This window comes from Myodes glareolus, chromosome 4 (genome assembly GCF_982192425.1).
Source record: "Myodes glareolus chromosome 4, mMyoGla1.1, whole genome shotgun sequence".
In the NCBI taxonomy this organism is placed as follows: Eukaryota; Metazoa; Chordata; class Mammalia; order Rodentia; family Cricetidae; genus Myodes; species Myodes glareolus.
In genome coordinates this window covers 57577226-57599521 of record NC_142029.1, presented here as the reverse complement: position 1 = coordinate 57599521, position 22296 = coordinate 57577226, and the positions used below count along the sequence as shown (strand labels likewise).

Genomic DNA, 22296 nt, shown 5'->3' with positions numbered 1-22296 from the left:
AGAAATACACACTCAGAGCACAACCGCTTACATAAGCATGAGGTATGCAGGCTGCACACACTATGGTCCAGTACGCACTCTCTAATGTTCATCATACGGTTATTACAGGGTCCTAAATATGCCATTCTCCCTCTTTGCAGGTGAATGATATATAAACACACACCTCCTACCCTACCACCGTTAAATAACAGACACTATAAACACATTTACATCAGGCACAAACTACACAACTATCCGTAGGACACATATTCGATACAGAAATCGTGGAGACGCACACACAGCATGCTATCTTTATCTGGGACCCCCTCCCCTTAATCAGACAGTCGAGACATCCAGCTACAGAAGCAGCCTCGGGCCTGATCAAACTTTCTGACTTCCCACTGCAGCGATGGAGTATCTCCTTTCAGTCTGCCCGCAATGGTTGGACAGGCTTTAGTCTCTACCTTTGAGAATCCACAGAACCTTCTCGACCACCCTGGATCCTTCTTCTGAGATATTTGGAGGAGGAGGAGGAAAGGGCATTTGGAGTGGGAATGACTTCCCCTTGATCCCAGAAACATACAGTCTAGATACTATTAGACATTCCCAAGGTTAGATCTTCAGTTAGGGGACATGGAGACCTGTAAACTCATTCCCCAAGCTCACTGCTGCTCCCAGCTTATTTCTCTGGACCTGTCTCTTACCGAAGGAGGGAGAAAGGAGGTGTAAGACGCAGGGCTCAGCATGGGATCTAGTCCTTGTTATATCAGCTCCCAGTCACTGGAAGAGATCCAATCACTGCCACCCCCTCTGAAAACTGAAAGCCAGCTACCTCTAATCAGTCGGAGAGATTTAGACTGCCACCAGGTCAAACACCTTTTGTATCTTAATGAAAACATGGATCTTAATTCGTTATTTCATGAGCTCAGTAAAGGAAAAAAAACAAACAAACAGAAGTTCATCTCTGTAGTGCACTCAAGTTCCGGAAAAGTACCAAACTTTCTACTCTTATTTCACGACAAATGAATGTGAATTGTTAAAAACAACAGTACAGCAAGTCAGCTAGTATAGTGTAGAAAAGTTTGAAGCTTGCAGTGTGTTTCTGAAATCCGGATTTTATATGAAAAAACTCCTACAAAATGTTTTATATTTGACTAAAAAACCCTTAGTAGTATGAGGATAGTAGTGAGAACACCGTGCATACACCTAGTACAATTATATAAGAGGCAAAATATAAACTTACACGGGCACAAAAAATTAGAACAAGCCATGCCTAGAGTAGCCTCTAGTGAGGCGCCGGTAACTTCGCCGGTGTTAAACAGCCACGACACAGAAAACCAATCTCCAGAAAAACAAAGCAGTAGCGCAGTAGTGACAGTCATAAGCCACTGCCACGCTGGTTGCTCTCAACCCTTGTTTGTGTCATTTTTTGAAAGGCCACAGTTTTGCTGAAGAGCTCTCTCTTTGAGCTAGCTAGCTGCTGAACTACGACGTAAAAAGAAACAGTGTAAGTCCGCGTTAAAAGAAAAAACAAAAAAAAAATTTATTTGGGAATTGACAAGGGAGGCGCGCACACATACGAATACAGCAAAAGTGCTCTGGTTTACTCTAGAAAATTTGGTCCCCGAAGACATTACCCAACCACCAGGTCTCGGAAATTTCGGGCTAGCCGGCTGGGGCCACAAGCCCGTGTGGGCCGGCCTTGGCCGGTTTCACATTTCTCCTTCCAAAGGTAGAAGCAAGGCGTTTGAAAAACAAAAACTAGGGAGGGAAGTGTCATCCCCGAAGTGGGGCCCAGCCAGGCAGCGAGAGATCTTCTGGCATCACGGGCTAGAATCGGAAGATCCGGGGAAATTTGTTTTGAATTTATTTTTTAAAATAGAAAACTCCCGATTTGTAGTGGGACTCTTCTTTTAGCTAGTTATTTTCTCCTGGCTCTGAGCGCAGCCTTCTGAAGTGACTACGGGAATTCTACACAAATCTCCCGGCAGGGACGATGAAGAAACTAAAACTTTTGATTTTGTTGTTTGGTTTTAGCAAAGGCCATAACACTTCACCGTTTTTCCCGATGAAAGTTTTATTCTCTCTCTCTCTCTTTTCCCCTTAAAAAGTATATTTTAATATATTTTAAAGACCTCACCGATCTTTTTAGCAAGACGTTAGCCAGCCACCCTGGCATGGAGGTACCCGAAGCAGTCCGCTGAAGAGCGGAGGCACCGCGGCCTCTTTAGGCGAGGGGATGTGAACCGGATTACAGGCCGCGGAACGAGGCTGTCCCTGCTCCAGCCTGGGGCTCAACCCCCGCCCCGCCCAGCCGGCCCCTCTGCAAGCGGCTTCTGATCAGTTCCTGGAGGGATCGCAGAGCGACGAGGCACGTTCTTTCCTTTCTCCAGCAGCGTGGGTCCTGCTACCCCAGCAGTCCAGCGCTTCTAGCCACAGACAGCGCGGCGGTTGTGGGATGGAGAAAGTCGAGCGCAGGTCCACCGACCTGGAAGAGAAGGCCAAGAGGTCAGCGCCGCCGACACTTCGGCCGCAGCTCGGCCGGAGACACACTCCCTGCGGTGACTCCGGGACTCCGGGAGGAGAGGAGGCCTGTGGAAAGCGCGGAGAGGGCGGTCTCCGGTCAGGACAGAGCGAAGACAGAGGCCCGGTGGGGAAGAACACCGGAGGAACAGCGGAGGCGACAAAGCGGAGTCGCAGGAGCAGGGCGGAACGAGGACGCGCAGAAGACTCGAGGGCTCTGGCTCAAAAGGCTGTCCCGGAGTGTACGCTGTCCGGCTGACTGCTGCGGCTGCTACCCGAGCTCGGCTCCTCCACTTCGGGGCCGCTCCCGCACACGGTGCCACTCAGAGATCCAGGCGCGAGTGCAGCGCTCCCGTCTTGCTGTCGTGGTCCCAGTAAGAGCAATGCATCATGGCGAGCTCGGGTTGCCGGGCGCAGGCGAACTGCAGGCCCGGCGCGCTGGTGGGCGCGGGGGCCGGGGGTGCAGCGGTGGCCGGACTGGCGGGGCTGAGCTGACCCGGGGGTGGCGCGGCAGCCCCGTGATGTGGTGGAGCTGGCGGGGGTGCGGCGGCCGCGTGCAGATGATGTGCGTGAGGGTGCGGGTGGGGGTGCGGTGGCGGCGGTGGGGGCGCGGCGGGAGGGCCTCCCAGGCCGTTGTACGAGTTCACGACGCCAGGCGGCAGCGCCATGCTCTGCACACGCGAGTACGGCCCGTAGGAAGCGGCGGGGCCAGCCAGCCCCTTGACCACTGCGGCTGCACCGGGGCTGCCCGGGCCGGCTGCTGCAGCGGCTGCCGCAGCTGCTGCAGCGGCCGCAGCCATCTGGCAGGAGGCGTAGGGCATGGGCGAGGGCGGCTGCGGCAGGGGCCAGGAGTTGTTGAGGAAACCCGATTGCAGGTACTTGGGCGGCGCCAGGTAGCCATAGCCATCCGCCCCCGCTCCCGCTACGCCGCAGCCACCCGCCGCTCCTCCCGACCCGAAGAGTCCCTTTCCCGGCTGGAAGTGCGCTGGCGGCGGCCGGAAGGGCCTCTTCATGCGGCGGCGCCGCCGGTAGTTGCCCTTCTCGAACATGTCCTCGCAAGCCGGGTCGAGCGTCCAGTAGTTGCCCTTGCGCTCGCCGCCGCCCTCGCGCGGCACCTTGATGAAGCACTCGTTGAGGCTGAGGTTGTGGCGGATGCTATTCTGCCAACCCTTCTTGTTCTTCTCGTAGAACGGGAACTTGGCGATTATGTACTGGTAGATGCCCGACAGGGTGAGCCTCTTCTCGGCGCTCTCGCGGATCGCCATGGCGATGAGCGCCACGTACGAGTACGGGGGCTTCTGCGCGGGGTCCGGTTTCTCCGGTGCTGTCCCGCCGCCTTTGCTCGGACTCGGCGGCGGCGCCTCGGGCTCTTTGACTGTGCGCCCGTTCTCCGGGGCCAACAGGGCCCCCGCGGCGTCCTCGGGCTCGGGGTAGCTGGCCATCATGACAAAAGCCGGAGCTCCTCGGCCGGGCTGCCCCGGGGCTGTGCTCTTCGGGTGCAGGCTCGCCTTACAAGCGGGCGCAGAAGTGTGCGCTCGCGGCTGAGCTTCCAACTTCTGCAGGCTGCGGGAACCGGAGGCCTCGAGCCGCTATCGCTCTCTCCCTCCTCTTTCCCCCCGGGGAGCGGTCGGCGGGAGTGGAAGTCAGCCTCTGGCCATCGGGAGTCTGCCCAACAGCGAGGGGCTCCGGCCCCGCCGCCCCTCCCCGCCCAGGCCAGTCCCCGCCTCGGTGGGTTTTCTTGGTGGAGCTTTCCCCTCCCCCCACCAACCGGTTTCCCGAGGCGCGACCCGCGTCTCTGGCGCAGCTGCCTCCTGGAGTCCCTAGTGCGCCAGGAGCCTTGCTCCGTTCTGATTCGTATGGGCTCCGCAGAGTTCCGCTTGCGTCAGGGGCCTTCGCCCCTATAGCGGGGCAGCCAGCAGCGCACGGGCGAGTTCATCTCTAAATCTCTCTCTTTTTTTAAACGGCCGGCACAGCTTAGACCGGCCTGCCCCGGGCCTTGGAAGTTTAGGAGACCCCGCCGGACTCACGCACTCATGAGTGCGTGAAATCTGCGGGTGTTTGCTTCACGGAAGGTCCGGATGAAGGCTAGCTGCACCCTGCCAGTGTCCCGGGAACACAGATCCAAGCCTCCTGGCAGCGTTCAGGTGACAGAAAACAACTCCTTTGCTCTCTGCTTGGGGCTGTGCTGGGCTAGACTTCTCGCTTGAGGCTTAGGGAGGGGCGAGATGGCGAGGGGCCGGACCGGGGTGGAGTGGTAGAACTTTGTGGCAGCTGGAGGTAAACCAGCCCAAAGCTCGTGTCACGGAAGGCAGAAGTTTTGGCCTGCTCTGTCCCTCGAGCTCTCTGGGTCGAACAGGGGCCGGGGAGAGGATCGCTGGGAAGAGGCACCCAGGAGTACTGCTTGCATCGATACTTTGCTTCTCTCTCTGTGCTGCGGGTGGATGTAGGCACCAGGTTTCTCCTCGGAATTTTCCTTGCAATCCCACGAGTTGGATGTGTGTTTTAAAGACCAACTAGCATTCCCTGTACTCCGGCTAGGAAACCGAAGAGGATGTTGCTGAGGGATTTAGAGGACTGTTGTGTGCACAGGTGTCACACGGAGGATGGGCTGCGATGTAAGAAATACTGCGCAAGTGCAAATGAGCTGTTCGGAAACACAGGTATGCTTACGTGCAAGGTTTGAGAGTTGTATCTGCTCATTAGTGAGGTGTAGGAATCAAGTACAGATTAAACATGGTTCGTGGATATAACATCTTTTTTTTTTCTTTTTTCCTTACCCCCACAATCTTTACCTGCCTCCTCCCCTCCCAGCTTCGGTAATTCTGTTACTACTGACTCAAAAGAAAAGCAACAGGCTGGGGAGGCGCTTGCTCACATCTCAGGCATGATGGGCAGTAGTTTTGATCTGCTTTCTCTAAAGGTTTTGTCAAGATAACAGAAGTCTGGTGGGTATCCAGTTACACCCTCAAGAACAGAAAAGAACTCAGAGGAAATCTGTGCCAGCCCAAAATCAGGTGTGCCGTTTAACTTAGCCTTAAGGCATGCCCACAGTCTTGAAGCAGAAGAGAGGCTGGTGTTTGAAATCTTCAAACTCCTGGGTGCCCCACGCAGAGTGCCCAGACGCTTTGTGAAGGGTGGTGGTCTGAATGAACACCCTGAAGGTGTCTCGGTGATTGGCATGTCTAGGTGGCTAGCTCAGTGTCTGTTTTTACTTCTTTCTCTTAGGCTGCTTGATCTTCAAGAATTCTCCAGAATCCCGAGAGCCGGCAGTGGTCAGTGGCTCCAGAATCCACAGACCACCTATCTACATTGTGTGTTCCCCACTTTGAGATGAAGGGAAAGGAGGACAGTGTGTGTGTGTGTGTGTGTGTGTGTGTGTGTGTGTGTGTGTGTTTGGGGTTTGGGTGGGTGCTCGCCTCTGGAATTCAGCATCTTGAAGATGTCTCCAGATAGGTCAGCAGGGCAAACCTGGCCTAACCGCTGGGGTGAGCGGGGAGCTGAAGTTCTTTTGATTTCCCTGGGAGATACCCACTTCCAGCTCTTATTGAAAATATCCCCAAATGGCTTGAATGTTTTTCTAGGCTATCTCTTGCAGTCCGGAGCACACCAGGGGCAAACAGCACTTCTTCAAGATCCGACTGCTATCTGAGCAGGCCTGCAGGTGTTTGTCTTCCTCAACAACAGGCATGTCCAGCTCCGGTAGGCATGATGAGTCTGGTTGGTCCGGGCAGGGGCAAAACATCTGGCTCTGGTCCCATTCTGGAGGTGGTGGCTTCTCCTCCCCCCAATTTCTTTTTCTTCTTTCTCTTCTTTTTTCTCTTTTTGACCACCCAAGCTGACCCTGGGTCCTTCTCTCCCCACCCCCTCAAACGGCTCTATTTCCGCTGCTCAGCTCCTCAGCAGCCAGGTGTGACAGCATTGTTGTGTGTGTCATCGCTTCCCCAAATTCCTCTGTCGGCTCCCTTTTCAGTCTTTAAGGAGCCTGTGTGTGTGTGTGTGTGTGTGTGTGTATGTGTGTGTGTGTGTGTTGCGGGTGTAGGACAGAGTCTCTATGGAACTTTTTTTTTCTTTCTCTTTCTTTCTCTCTCTTTCTTTCTTTCTTTCTTTTTTTTTTTTTTGTGGAAATAGGAGTCTTGCATTCCTGGGAATTGATTTCTTGCTGTCCTTTGCAGGATCAGCACCCTAATCCCAGGTGGAGAAAGGGTGCCTCATGTGTGCACAAGGCTGGGAAACAGAACTGGGGATCACCTCCCAGGCCGCATCTGGCGGGCGGTAAGCAGTCAGAGCTAAGGACTGGAGACTGGGGAGAAGGTGCTTGTCTGCACCGCGGTTCAGCGAGAGGTGGGTGCAGCAGGCGTACCAGAAAGTGGTGGGGTGAACTTTGAGTTACTTCCCACTCCTACTCTACCCCTTTAGACAGGCTGGGTAGGGAGGGCCCTACGTTCTGGCAAGAGAGGGATTCTGTTCCTCTAGGCCCGTTTACAGAGGTTGTGTGAACCACCGCGTTTCGCCCCGTTCCTTCTGACAAAGCTGGGCGTCTGCTTAGTGACCTCCGGCCTGCGCACACCTCCAGCGGCCACGGTCCTGAAGCAGGACCGTGTTTCTCTGGCCAGGGTTTCCAGGAGCCATCAGCGTCTCCAGCTCCTTGTGCTGCGAGAGAAATTCCTGCAGATGCCGAGCTAGGAAGTCGCCGACGCAGCAGTCTCTCAGCAAGCCGGCCGGGAGCTCCGACGTCTAGACCGGCAGACTTGAGCAAGTCACTGGTCCCTGATGAAGACTTTTTCTCCGGGTTGGGGCTTCCGGCAGCTGTCGCAGAAGGCCCTGCCGCCCCTGTGCGCGCGGGGGGGGGGGCAAACTGCGCTCCCCAGAATGGTTCAGGTTGGACACACAGGCACCGGATCGGCTGCTTGTCTCTCAGGTTCCCTTTCTTATGGATCGGCTAACAGTTCCAGTTTCCCGTTCCCTCGCCCGGAGAGAAGAACCCAGGAGGCTGAACTGAAGCCCTCTTCTGCACAAGCCCTGAAGCCCTTGAAAAGAGGGCTTCGATGGGGCTTAGCCCTCCCTACCCAACTCCACAGGCAATAACTACCGACTTTCAACTTCACATCCAGACCTCAGATATCCGCATCACTCTGACACACTCACGTTGATCTCTGTCCATCTCTCTTCATCAACTCCAAATCCTCTCTGCCTCACCACTCCTCTGAGCTCACCTGTTGCATATACTAGGTCAGATCCTACACGTTTTAGTAGGAGCGTGTTAAATTGACTTTTAGATTCCAACCAAGCCTCTTTACACCCCAGCAAGCCCTCCCATCTCATGGTGTCCCAGCACTTTGCTTCATGTGAGGGGGATTCCATTTCGTGAAAACCTGCCAGACTGTGGGTTTGGAGACCTAATGGTGTTCTCAGGACATTTGTAGAGTAGGCCAGGGCCTTTTTGTTTCTGGATACCACAAAGAAGATTCCAGATTCCCTCAGAGGCCCAGCCTGGGCATCTCTCCACAGTGTTTGTCCAGGGATGGTCACGCGCTGTAGAACCAGGCGATGGCTTAAAGATGCTGCACCTTAACCTGGAAAAGTGGGAGCTGGGGAGAATTTGCAGACAGTGAGAGAACAGAAAATGGATTTATGAAGAGGGTCTTGGTGTGTGTGTGTGTGTGTGTGTGTGTGTGTGTGTGTGTGTGAGACAGACAACCAACAGTCCTTTGCTCAGGACCCCTTGTTACCAGGTCACCGCAGAGGTCATATGTGGGCTTTACACTCTCTGGGTAACCCACCCTTCCTTTGGCCCCTTTGCAGAGTAATTGAGGCCTTGCTGGCTCTGGGTTTGTGATTGGGAGTAATTACTGGCAGACTGCTGTGGTGGTACAAGCAGGCTTTTGTTGGGGAGGTAATAGTCTGAATTTGGGGTCTCTGGGAGTGGATAATTGAGGATCCTGGTGTGCCCTGTCCCCAGCACTTTTTGACTTCGACATTTTACTTGGTGGAGTGAAGGTTCAGTAGCACATCTGAAACAGAAAAGTTCCTGTTGTATGGAAGACGGAAACTCAAGTCCAGAAGCATGCAGGGTCTGCATTAGCCCACAGAGATACCTGGCGCAGGCAGCATGAGGGTCCTTATGCTTGGCTCTGCCTTTTTGCTTTAAGACAGGGCCTCATTGTGTAGTCCCGGCAGGCCTGGAGCTCTCTTTGTTGTCCAGGTTGGTCTTTGCCTGAGATCTGCCTGCCTCTGCCTGTTGAGTGCTGGGACTACAGGTATGCACCACCACACTGGGCATGCTGGCTCTGTTACCTGTACTGACAGGCTGGAAGACACTACAGTGGATGACAAGGGCCCCTTTTAATTATCAGCAATATCAGCCTGGGAAGTTAAGGGATCTTGTCTTGCTTGAGAGTTTTACATTTTTACATTTTATTTTTGAGTAGCATCATGTTCACCCAAACCAAAATAAAATAAGATGCTTGCAGAGCAAAGTCTCTGTTGCCAAGCTGCCCATCTCACAGGTGGGCAGAACCCTGGCTTTATCACATATTTTATGCATATACAAGCATAAACCATTTTCTCCCGCACACTGCCACTTTCTGTATGTGGTAGCAACTAGTGTCCTGCATTCTGCACCTGTGTATCATCACCCCCCCCCCCCCCCCCCCCCGGCAGGGTCTTTCTTTTCGCCCAGGCTGCCATGGAACTTGAGATACTCTTCCTTTAGGCGCTCACTTCTTCAGCTTCAGATATGCATCATGGCACGCCATCTTACTGCATTTTTTTTTTTTAATAAAACTAAGTGCCCGAGCTGGTTCGTCTTCACCGTCACCGTGATTGGATTTAGAATTACCCAGGAAACATAACTGTTAGTCTCCCCGCCCCCCCGCCCCGCGCGCGCGCGCGCGTGTGTGTGTGTGTGTGTGTGTGTGTGTGTGTGAGGGGGCCTGAGGATTCCAGAAGAGGGTGTTAGAGTCCCTGGGGCTGAAGTTACAGGCAGTTGTGAACTGCCTAGTGTGGGTGTTGGAACTGAAAGTGGGTCCCCTGGAGGAACAATAAATCATCTTGTCTGCTGAACCATCTCTCCAGCCTCTTCTGTCAGATATTTTATCATAGCAACAAAAATTTAATTAACTCAGTGGCATCTAGGCTGTTTACAAGCCTTTGTTTTCACAAGCAATACTTTAGTGTACAATCTGTGTACTTAACTTTGTAAACATATCCATATATTTGAAAGCAAAATTTCTAGCAGATGGGGTCAAATGGCACATTTGTAAGTTTGGTTGGTTGTGAAAACTGTCTTTCTAGGAAGAACCATATGGGCTCCCACCAACAGTGAATTAGATCCCTGTGTCTTCCTCACTTCAGTATACACTTTAGGGGCCAGAGAGAGGTTCACCAAGTAGCCAGGCTAACCTCAAAAGTGCCGGGATTGCAGGTGTGGGCCACTACATCATTTCTTTTCAAGATAGAAAATCTTGTTGTTTTTAATTCATTTTTATTTTATGTGCATTGGTGCTTTGTCTGCATGTATGTCTGTGTGAGGGTGTCAGATTTTGAAGTTACAGACAGTTGTAAGCTGCTCTGTGGGTGCTGGGAATTGAACTCAGATCCTCTGGAAGAGCAGTCAGTGCTCTTAACCGCTGAGCCATGTCTCCAGCCCCTCAAGATAGAAATCTTACAGATTAGTCAAGGACTCATCTGCATCTTTCTTTGGTTCCTTTCTGTGTGTTTCTTTCCTGGAGTGAACATCCTAGTAAATTTGGTGTTTAATATTTCTGTACCTGTTATGACATGTGTGTGACATGTGTATGTGCTCCTAGGCAATAAATTAAGTTCTGGGTTTTTGTAGCTTTATTTAACCGGCGTCCGGCTGTTCTGAAAGACACGTGCTTGCTTTTTTGATTCAACCAGATGTTTGTGAAAAAGTTCCTGGTCGATGCACAAAGACAAGCGCTGTTCATTACCCCTGCGTGGCACCATTCCATTGTACGAACACGCTGTGGTTTATTTATCCACGTTCCTGTTGAGAGGCATTGGATCATTTCCTAGTCTTTACTGTTACCCATAGCTCTGCTTTGGGCTTTTTTATACACGGCTGCTACTGTGCATGGGCTGCAGTTTGCCAAGGGTGGGAGAGCTGGGTCAAAGGCGACAGGCATCTGTAAGTTGCTGCATTACCAGCAAGCAGAGCCTCAGCTGCCCCAGTGGAGCCTCCATCTTGTCAGAGCCAGCAGACAAGAAGGAACAGTGGGAGAAAGTGTGAGCTTGGGTTTCAGCCCTGTCAGTAAAAGCTGGCTCTAGAATGGTTGCACAGCTTCTCCGAGACCTGTCTCTCTCAAATGCAAATGGTGATGGTAGCATCCAGTGGGTTTCCCAAGTAGACAAATTGAGGTTCCATTTGTAAACATTTAGTATAGAGCCTGGCATGGAAGAAATAGAAAAATATCAGCAATTATTATTCATAAGATAAGCATATAAGCAACAGTACTGATAATTGTAGTGGTATATTTAACGATATAAAGGTGTGTCACCTTTGTTTACGCTGCAGGATATTACTTTAACTATGTGAAGGTGTGTTTCATTTGTGTCTGTTGCCTTTGTTAACAATGTAAACATGTGTTACATTTGTTTTGCTGCATTTGTTTAATTATGTAAAGATGTGTTGCTGTTTCCCCCTTGCCTGCTTAAGGCCCCTGATTGGTCTAATAAGAAGCTGAATGGCCAATAATGAGGCAGGATGGTTTATAATCTTGTCTCACTTCCCGTTCTTTCTCTCTTCCTCTCCTCCTTCCCCCTCCCTCTCTTTCCCCTCCCTCTCTCTCCCCACTTTCCTCTCCCTCTCCCCTGTCTGTCTCTCTCCTTCTCTCCTCCCCCCCCCCCCCCCGCCACTGCCCCATCCTTCCTGTGTGTGGATGTTTTTTGATCTTGCTACCATGATGGATTCTATCCCTCTGGAGCCATGAGCTGAAAGCCAAAATAAACTCTTCCTTAAGTTGCTTTTGGTCATGGTATTTTATGACAGCAACAGACACTAAGTGTCACAGTGCGAAGGGGATGTCAGACTCAGTCCCTTTCTACCCTTTCTAGAGGTTGAGACCCCTGCCATGAGGCACTGTGCTACTACACTCCCACAGTAACAGGGCTCGTGGAAACCTTCAGATAAACTCTGCCTCCTTTAAAGGTGATTTGTCTAGGGTATTTGCTGGAATACCTGCGTGTCCAGCGATGGAAGGTCAATATAGCAGGGCCAGAGGCTCACTCAGATTAACCAAGAGCTTATGAATAGTTCTGCATCGTGTGAAATTCCACAGGGGAGGGGACAGACAACACCAGCATCTGAATTAGTTTTCTTTTATATTTTAACAAACAGTGATGATCACTGCCTAGAGACATTATTCATTAGCGATTGCAAAAACAGTGGTAATTTAATTCTATCGTTCTTCAGGAATTAACTAAGTCATTTCATAGAGAGAAACTTAAAAAAGAAAAGAAAAAAAAACAAACAAACCAATAACCACCATTTGGGGCTGTGGATGACAGGCAGGCAGGGGGGGAGTGTTTTGTGTGTTTATAACAATGACAATGGGATTTCAAGTAGTCACTTGGGAAATTGCTGATTTCATGAGTTTTGAAAGGTTCAGCATAGTCTTCTGCCCGAGAAAAAAAAAAGAAAGAAAAAGAATATTAAACACGCCAACTTCCCATCACATTACGGGTTTCTTTGCCAACATGTGCTGCATGGCCTTTAAGGGACAGCTGCCGAGCAGGGTTCCAGGGCACATGGCCCCGTCCCCTGAAGCTCTTCAAGCCTGTGGTCTAGGACTATAGGCAGGGAGATTAAGAAAAGGTGGGGGGCTTGAGACTGGGCCATCTGAGATGGTCTCACAGGCAAGGATCAGAACACAGCAGATTGGTTCTGATCCTCACCTCCAGGTCTTGCAGGTGCTAGCGTCCAGGTCCAGGGGTACCACACACCAACAGGTGCCAACGTAGGTCCTGTGTGTGCTGGGAGGTGTCAGTATTGTCATTGTGCCCATGATATCCACGTGTTCGGTACGGTTGAACAAGGTGCCCATGTGTCAGGAGGATGGGTGGGTGTGGCCTCTTGGCTGTCTCAGGATATCCACATTCTGGGTGTTCTGCCTGTCTACTTCCTGCCGCCTGGAAATAGAAGTGCATTCTTCTGGCTGCCTTCCATGGACATGACAAAGCTGAATTGCTCTCAGGGTCTTTCCAAAAAAAGCATTATTTCACGTGTATGAGCATGATGTGTGTGTGGGCACATGTGCCATTGAGCATGTGTGGAGGTCAGATGACAACCTTGTGGAGTTGGTTTTCTCCTTGCTTTTATTATTTATTTATTTATTTTTGAGACAAGGTTTCTCTGTAGCTTTGAAGCCTGTCCTGGAACTAGCTCTTGTAGACCAGACTTGGTCTCAAACTCACAGAGATCTACTTGCCTCTGCCTCCCGAGTGCTGAGATTAAAGGCATGTGCCACCACCCCCTGGCTTCTCCTTGCATTCTTTTTTTTTTTTTTAAAGAATTTATTTATTTATTTATTTATTTATTAATTAAAAATGTCCACCTCCTCCCATTTCCCTCCCCCTCCCCCAACTCCCCCTCCTCCTCCCTCTCCAGTCCTAAGAGCAGTCAGGGTTCCCGGCCTTGTGGGAAGTCCAAGGTTCTCCCCTCTCCATCCAGGTATAGGAAGGTGAGCATCCAAACAAACCAGGCTCCCACAAAGCCAGTCTATGCAGTAGAATCAAAACTCAGTGCCATTGTCCTTGGCTTCTCAGTCAGCCCTCATTGTTAGCCACGTTCAGAGAGTGCGATTGATCACATGCTCGTTCAGTACCAGTCCAGCTGGCCTTGGTGAGCTCCCATTAGATCAGTCCTGCTGTCTCTGTGGGTGGATGCACCCCTTGCGGTCCTGACTTTCTTGTTCATGTTCTCCCTCCTTCTGCTCTTCATTTGGACCTTGGGAGCTCAGTCCAGTGCTCCAACGTGGGTCTCTGTCTCTATCTCCATCCATCGCCAGATAACCAGCCAGCTTTTCACCCATGCTCAGTCTTGCAGCCTCTTGGAGGACTCATAGGCCCATTCTTGAATGGCCCTCTTTGGGCTCCTAGGTGCCTTGCCTGTGCTTACTCCTGCCTGAGCAGTTGCTATTCTATGCTGTCATTTACTTGTTAATTTGTCTGTCTCCTTTCACCAGATTGGGGACTCCCAGAGGGCAGGGCTGGCTAGCTCTCTCCCATCTCTGTATCCCCATTTCTGCCTTCCCTTGCTGTGTTGTTCATACTGTCCTGAAACTTTTGCATCCCAGGGACCTTCCTGCCTCACTTTACAGAAGCTGGGACTACACACTCCTGTCACACCTGGTCTCTTACTCATCTTTATATTCTTTTATAAGATTCATTTATGTGTATAACTTTGCCTGCATGTATATATGTATGTATAGCTTCTGTGTGCCTACGAATGTTTGTGAGCCACCTTTAGGGTACTGGGAACCAAAGCAGAGTCCTCGACAAGAACACCCAGAGCTCTTAGTGGGTGTGCCATCTCTCCAGCCCTATATTTATATTCTTTTATTGTTTTATTTTTATTTTTGGTTTTTAGAAAAAGAATTTCTTTGTGTAGCTTTGACTGTCTTGGAACTAGCTTTGTAGAGTAGACTGGCCTTGAACTCACAGAGATCCGCCTGCTTCTGCCTCCGGAGTGCTGGGATTAAAGGCACGTGCCGCCACTACCCAACTACTCACGTTTTTAAGTACTTGATGTATAGTATCTGTCAGAAAATGTTTATTGAATAAGTGTTTATAACTCCATATTTAGAGGTTTTTATGTGTATTTGTGTTTTGCCTGCATGTGTATCTGTGCACAGTGTACATGCTAGGTTCCCGAGGAGGCCAGAAGAGGGTTTCGGATCCCCTGGGATTGGAATAACAGACAACTGTGAGCTACCGTGCGGGTGCTGGGAATCGAACCTGGGTCCTCTGAAAGAGAAGTCAGTGCTCTTAACCACTGAACCATCTCTGTAGTCTGAGCCATTCTTATTTTAATTATAGGTAGATGAGAGGTAGAAACCAAGGGAATCTGGCACAGCATTGTGGCTCTCATCAGTGTCCTCATGGAAGCAGTGGTGTTCACTCGAGGAAGTAGCAGAACGGAAATGGGGAGGGCGCTCTGAGACTGAGTGCCAGGCTCTTGGGTGGAGGACCAAGGAGCATTACCTCTCTGTGTGCCAAGCCTGCTGGTGCAGCGATTCATGCAGGCATCTCTCTTGGCCAGCAGCAGGGCTCCCGGAGTGGGAGCGTCTTCGCTTTGGAGCGCCCGCCACTTTGCCTCCTCCAGGATGTGGCACAGGAGTACAGGCAGGCCTGCAGGCCAGGAAGGCCCAGGGCAGCTCTACCCAGGTAGGGACAATCTTAAGGACCAGCTGAAGACCCCTGGGAGGCTTGTGCACAGTCGTTAAAGGTAGTTGGGATTGCCTGATTTAACTTGTTATGGGACGGGATGTCAAGGCCCAGCTTCTTTAACTGTGGGTTGCCATAATAGACCGTCAGGCCTAGAAAAAAAATGGCAACACTAAAAACTTTCTGATGGTCAAGGTTAAAAAAAAAAAGAGTTAAAAAACCAAACACATAATTCAGGTGTTTCTGGCAGGACTTGCCTGAAAGTAGCGCATGGGCGACTACAAGGGCTGCCTCAATTCTGACCTCCCAGGTGTGCTTGCCAGAATCCATGAACTCAGGCTGGAGGCTACTGTGTTATAAAGGAATGTTTTTACTCTACAAGGGAAGTTTTCTGCTCTTAAAGAAACACGGCTTTAACTACAGGAAATAGAGACTTCATGGATGTTTTCAGGGGCTGGAGGGAACGCTCAGTGGTCAGGAGCACTTGTTGCTCTTCCAGAGGGCAGGGTTGGGTTTCCAGTACCCTCCCAGTGACTCCTAATCGTCTGTCTCCAGGTCCAGGGGATTTGATGTTCTCTTCTGGTCTCCATGGGCAGCAGGCACAGAGAGATGTGGCACCCAGACATACATGCAGGCAAATCAACCACACACACGCTGTAAAGATCATTTTAAAATGTTTTTCATTCCCATCATGTAAGCATCAGATTAGTCTGTTCTTGGATGGTAGTTTGTTAGATGAGTTGGTCTTTAAAATTGTTCTTTGAGTTGGTGATTCCAGTTACATAAGAAATGATTCTACAAGCCAGCCATGGTGGCATACTCCTTTAATCTCCACACTTGGAGCAGAGGCAGGTGGATCATTGTGAATTTGAGGCCAGAATGCTCCACATAAGAGGGTAGCAGATCAGCCAGAAGTACATAGTGAGACCCTGTTCGAAAGAGTGGATGGTTAAGACGGGAGAGATGGCTCAGTGGTTAAGAGTACTGGCTGCTTTTCTAGAGGATCACAGCACCTACTTGGTGGCTTATAACTGTCTTCAACTCCATTTTCAAGGGTTCCTTTGTCTGTCCTCTTCTGGACTCTAAAGGTAATAGGCACATACGTGCTGATGCATAGGCAAACAGGCTGGTAAAACACCCATACACAATGAAAACACACCCTCCCATAACTTTTGGATTGATATTAGGACAGAATTCCAATTCTGCAATTTGAATGACCTCCTGAAAAGATTCTAAACACGCTTCTTCCAAATTGCACTGCTTGTGTGACCTAGTGTTCTCAGCATCATAAAGGTACGCACTAACTTGGAAACATGTTGAGGATGCTGTATGTCCTGCAGTATGTGCTGTGCATATGTGTGTGCATGCACACACCAAGAATGCACACATAGTTGTGCACACAAACATTCCTTCTCCCTGGGTTTCAGGGACACCACCCACCCAGATCCCCTCTTAGATGTGGTTCAGCGTTCAGGTTCTTACGTTCTGTGTACTCATGTTTCCGTTCATACAACGTTTGGGGCCTGTCGCTTTACATATGTTAGCTTGTTTTATCCTCAAGCAAGGATAGACATGGTTTTCCTGACTTTACAGATGAGGAAATGGTGACTCTGGGAAGATAAGCGCCTTGCCTTAATCACAAAACTATTCAGAATTGGGCTGGGATTACAGTTGGGTCTTCTTGCTGGTTCTTTCTCTCTCTCTCTGCCTTGTGTGTGTGTGTGTGTGTGTGTGTGTGTGTGTGTGTGTGTGTGTTTCTTTAGTGAACATTCAGCAGGCACTGCCTCCCTGATTGGCATCTGGGCCTGACCTGCCTTGCCCACCCCCACCCCCAGGCCACAGGGACTTCACAAGAGGCCTGTCTCCCAGATTAGCCCAAAAGACAACAGGCTACTGAAGAAGAAAGCTGAGGCACAGGGAGGCCTGGGATGGGAAGGGCTTCCCGAGAAGCAGTGGGGAACTTCCTCCTGGGAAAGCCAGGAGCAGGCCAGTTCCTCTCCTGGGCCAAGCAGCAGAGCACTGGGCCCCAGCTGTTCCTGCCTGGTCCTTACAGTCCTCATCACCCACCGGAGACTGGAAGCCCTGCCTGCTCGCTGCCCATTGTCCCAGCACCACAGTCCTGCTTCCCATGAACCTCCTGTTTACACAGGAAGCCCGCTCCTTGCTGCTGGGTAACACCTCCCTCTCTTGATGGCTGACTCTAAACTTGTATCCTCACAGGCTGGTTCAATGAGTGTGACTAAAGCCAGTTATTTCTGTTTGAAAGCAGAGTAAAAGGGTGGCCTTCCTCGGTATGATGGCGCAAACCTAAAACCCCAGCACAGCAGAGGCTGCGTGAAGAACATGAGCTCAAGGCCAGCCAGCATTCCAAAGAGCAACAGCCAAGAGTCACACATCTGCCATGTCACTACCCTTGATCTGAACGTGGCCACTCATTAGTGTCAGACCTTGGACGTTTGCAACAGTCTGAGCACACAGTCCTGTGATGTCAAAATGGACGATCGACAGAACACTGTGTACGCAGCAGTAATAGACCTTACACCTTATCTCCCTCTGCGAAGCGCACCTAATTTCAGGTGGGCTACAAATACGGGCGACAGTTTAAAACTGTGGCTTCCAAATCCCGTGCATTCTTCTCTTCGAGGTGGGGTGTCTGTCCTCTTCCTTGAATCTTGGTGGGCTTGTGGCTGCCTGGAGCCATGTGCTACCGTGGAAGTCATGCTGTGTGGCTTCCCAGGCTTTGTTTGTGTTGTCAGACCCTTAACCTTCAGCCACTGTCACCGCCTAAGAATCTGGCAGACAAGAATGGTTCTTTTTGAAAAGATAACATTTATTTATTTTGTGTGCTCATGTGCAGGTGTGTGCATGTACATATGCATGTACACGATGTATGCGTGTATGATGTATGTTTATGTGTATGTGTGTGTGTGGAGGTCAGAAGGCAACTTTTGGGAGCTGGTCCTCTCCTTCCACAAAGTGGGTCCTGGAGATCCGATTCACACTGCCCACCAGGCTTCGCGGCAGGCACCTTTACCTTCTTGGCCACCTCTCATTATTCTTGAAGCACTATCAAAGGAATGTAAATAAAATTTCCCAGTTGAATAAAAATATTTCTCTGTGGAGTTTCTAAAGAGTATGCAGAACTAGGATTCTCCTCCCTTACCAACTAAAGATGGTAAAAATGAAAAAAAGATAGCGTGGATTGTCCTTAAACTAGGAAGGGACGTTCTCATTAGACCAGAAAGAGTGAAGTATTTCAGAAATGAAGAACTCAACACGATGTGACAGCCATAATAAGCAGAAGGGCTTCTGGGCTGCAGGCCCCAAACACATGGAGAACCGTGTCTCAGAGGAGGCGCATAGAATCCAAAGTGACCAGTGAGAGGCTGTCCAGCGGGTTTGTGCTAAGTCTGCACAGCTGCTGTAGGTGCCTTTCCCAGTTGCTGCTTCCTTGGGTTAGTCTCATGTCTGCGTGCTCTTTGCTCCTCCCTTCCTCTCTTCTGAATCCGACGTCTTCTTCCAGCAGTGTGGGCTTCCACTCAGGTTTGTGAGTCGTAACCTTTGGACTGAAAACTCAAGTGATAATGTAGCTGAGCACAGCACACAGAAAAACGGTGGTCTTTCCTCAGTGTGGAGAGGATACACACAGCCTTGCACTATTTTCTGGCATCTGGCATCTGTGGTTGCTGTCAAGAAGCCTAATCATTCCTTTGTAGGAGACATGTTTCTTCTCTGATGCTTTTAGGAATTTTTTTTTAATGTTTGCTCTGATGTGTCCAGGCATGAGGGTGTTTGCATTTAATTTGCTTGGGAATTGGAATGTTTTGTCCTTATGAAGATTCATTTCTTTCACTGCTACCGAAGGCTCACGATGACTGGAACTTTTACGATGGCCTCTTTCCAGTTCTCACATTTTCTCACTCCAGATTCACTGGATCTTTTCATTTCTAATGTCCCTTCCTTTAACTGTGTTGCTTGTTTTCCATTGTTCCGGCATGCTGTTAAGCCCTCTGGATAATCCCTACTAGATAATTTCTAGTTTACACATCTCTTCAGCTTCATTTGACCTACAAATTTACCCTACTTTCACAAATCTTAATATCGATTTTTTTTTTCTGAAACAGGGTTTTTCTGTATTGTCCAGGTTGGTGTTACTTGTGATTCTCCTGCCTCAGCCTACTGAGTTCTGGGATTATGAGTATTTGCCACCACATCCAATTGATGACTGATGTCTCGTGGTGTGTGTGTATGAGAGAGAGAGAGAGAGAGGGAGAGAGAGAGAGAGAGAGAGAGAGAGAGAGAGAGAGAGATAGAAATTTGCATACAGCATTTAAAAAATACTTGTTTATTTTTATTTGTATTAGTGTTTTGCCTGTGTGTCTGCCTGTGTAAGGGTGTCAGGTGCCCTGGACCTATAGTTGCAGACAGTTGTGAGCTGCTATGTGGGTGCTGGGAATTGAATCCAGGTCCTCTTAACCCCGAGCCATCTTTCCAGCCCCTGTGTACAAAGTTTTAATCTCACATTAAAAAAAAATTAGGCTAGTATAAACATAGACTGGGGACTCTGTATAGCAGATTTATAAATACTCACTATGATCCCACTCCAAAGGCAGAAGAATAGGATGCTGGAGGATCTGTGCCGTTCTTGTGCACGAGTGAGGCAAATCTCTGCCATATAAGCTTTAGTGTTTGTGCTGGCAAAGTGAATGTGACAACCATGGGTTTTTGATTTCCAGAAGCTTTATTTGGTTCTTTAAGAAAATTCCTGGCATTTATTTATGTGTATGAGTATTTTGTCTTCATGTTTGTCTGTGAACCATGTGTGTGCCTGGTGCCCACAGAGGTCAGAAGAGTAATGGATCCCCTGGGACTAAAGTTACAGACAGTGTGAACCACCATGTGGGAGCTGGGAATCGAACTCAGGTCCTCTGGAAGAGTAGCAAGTGCTCTTATCCCCTGAGCCATCTCTCCAGACTCTCTTTGGTGATTTCTTTATCTGAAAGAATGCTGTATTGTCTGGACTGTTAGTCTCACACAGTTTTATTCCGGTTTGTTGAGGTGTCCCTTTTGTTTCTTTGCTGATATTTTGGAATTGGATCAGTGCACAGGATATTGTAAGTTTGGTTCTGAACCCCACTTTTGCCGCTTAGTGCTTTGATTTCTCCTGGGGGATCTGGAGAAGCACGCTATGGGCTTTATCTCTGGTCTCATCAAGGGGAGGGGTGGGTGGGATTTGCATGCAGTGCCTTTGGCGGCCAGAAGAGGGCGTCAGACTTCCTGGAGCAAGAGTAACAGGTGTCTGTGAACTGCTGCCATACCTGGAAACCTAAAACAGAACTCTGAAGCCTGGAGTTATCGGTGGCTGTGAACTGCCATACCTGGACGTTGAAAATGGAACTCTGGAACCAGGTGGATGATGGCACACACCTTTAATCCGAGCGCTCAGGAGGCAGAGGCAGGCAGATCTTTGAGTTAGAGGCCAGCCTGGTCTACAGAACCAGTTCCAGGACAGTTGGGGCTGTTAAACAGAGAAAAGAAACCCTGTCTTGAAAGACAAAACAAAAACAAACATACAAAAAACAAATCAGAAACCAGAACTTTGGTATTCTGTAAGAGCCATATGTGTGCTCTTAATCACTGAACCAACTCTCTAGACCCAATACTGTTTTTTTTCAAAGTAAATTAATTACTTTTTAATGGTTCAGATTTAATCCATAACACTGTGCATGCTATACTCAGAGCTCCCAAAAATAAAATGTGTTTTATTTTTGATTGACACATAGTAATTTAGGTACATTTATGGGACACCATGGCACTGTAATACGTGAATAGAAGATAATTGTGTTAGGTAACTGCCATATTTGCCAATTAGACATTTACCATTCATTTGCATTGGGCACAGTCAAAATCCTGTTTACTAGGTGTTTTCAAACATTCTTTTGTGAAATGTTATCTATTGTATTATTTAATATTATAAATCTTGATTTTTTTTCTTTTTGAGCTAAGGAGATGTCTCGGTGGGTAAAAATGCTTGCTGTACAAGCATGTCTATGTGAGTTCAGATTTATTGCATGTGTGTAAAAACCGGGGTCTGTAACCTCAGTGCTAGTGTCGGGGTGTGGAGATAGCTGGATGCCAGAGGGCATGCTGGCCGGCCAGCCCATTTGAAACAGCAAGCTCCAGGTCCAGTGAGAGAAATAAGCTGCCTCACAATAAAGTAAGGAGTGGTAGGGGAGGACACACTATGTCAACCACTGGCATCTACATGTTCATGAACAGGGGAACGTTTCTGCTTATGCACTTGCGTGTGTGTGCGTGTGCGCACACACACACACACACACAATCATACATTCTCTCTCTCTCTCTCACACACACACACACACACACACAGGAGAGAGAGAGAGAGAGAGGGAGAGAAAGAGAGAGAGAGAGGAGGGAGAAAGAGAGAGAGGGAAGGAGGGAGAGAGAGACAGAGGAGAGGAGAGAGAGGGGGAGCAATTGAGAGATCAGTTTAGCTGCTCTATGAGTCTATAATGGAAGACTATTTCTTTTACAATTTCAGGTCATGTTGAACTCTTGCAAGTCTGTTGTGTGTGCTGTTCTCTCTTCCCCACAAGCTCTCTGGACAGAGATGTCAGCTTCCTTCCATGCATTCAGATACCAAGGCTTCACAAGCTTAACTCTCATCTCAGACCACACAAGGAGGAAATGACCTTGTCAGCAGGATTTGAACACAGGCTTTCCCGACTCCCCTGAATGTAGCATTTAGGGAGTCCTTAAACAGTGATAGCTCCAGATGTTCATCATGGAAATCTCCAAACACAATCCGCCACACATCAAACACACATCAATCCTCCAATCGTCATTTTGCTAATTTTTTGAAAAAAATTTATTGATTTTTATTGAGTTTTACATTTTTCTCTGCTCCCCTTCCTGCCTCTCCGTTTTGCTAAATTTACTTTATCACAGATGTATTCTTTGCCTAGTCTTCTGTTAATCTATCCCCACCCTGTGTGTGTGTGCGTGCGTGCACGTGTTCGTGCATGTGTGTTCACATGCACCATGGCAAACATATGGAGGTCAGGGATAATTTTGAGAGTTGGTTCTCTCCTTCCACCTTGCTTGAGTAGGATCTCTCTTGTTCCTCCTGGTGTGCTGAGCACTCCTAGGTAGCTGGCCTGTGAGCATCAGAGCTCACCTCCCATCTCAAGGCAGGAGTGTGGATGTCACAGCTGCTCACCACCACACAGAGCTTCCTAGCTGGCTGCTGGGGGTCCAGACTTAAGCTATCAGGCCTGTGGAGTGAGACCCTTCACCTTTCACGATACATTCACGATACATTCCATTGTACGCTTGAGGTACCATACTCCTAAAGAGTTCATTGTGAAT

The 22296-nt window shown here is 49.3% G+C and overlaps 1 protein-coding gene and 1 long non-coding RNA gene across 2 annotated transcripts; one reads left to right on the top strand and one right to left on the bottom strand.

Annotated features, from left to right (window-relative positions):
* Window positions 1-1497: 1497 nt before the first annotated feature.
* Foxl2 (forkhead box L2) lies at window positions 1498-4894 on the bottom strand. Its single transcript, XM_085689598.2, has one exon. It carries the CDS (start codon window positions 3945-3947, stop codon window positions 2826-2828), a length of 1122 nt encoding a protein of 373 aa, XP_085545724.1. The 5' UTR covers window positions 3948-4894; the 3' UTR covers window positions 1498-2825.
* Window positions 4895-5825: 931 nt separating this feature from the next.
* Window positions 5826-9564, top strand: LOC146894647 (uncharacterized). The gene is made up of 4 exons (XR_015001848.2): window positions 5826-5987; window positions 6084-6186; window positions 6675-6843; window positions 7116-9564. It is a non-coding gene; the product is annotated as an uncharacterized LOC146894647 (long non-coding RNA).
* Window positions 9565-22296: the final 12732 nt, after the last annotated feature.

Coding starts and splice junctions, on each gene's coding strand:
- Foxl2 (XM_085689598.2), bottom strand. CDS start 3,947: ATGATGGCCAGCTACCCCGAGCCCGAGGACGCCGCGGGGGCCCTGTTG.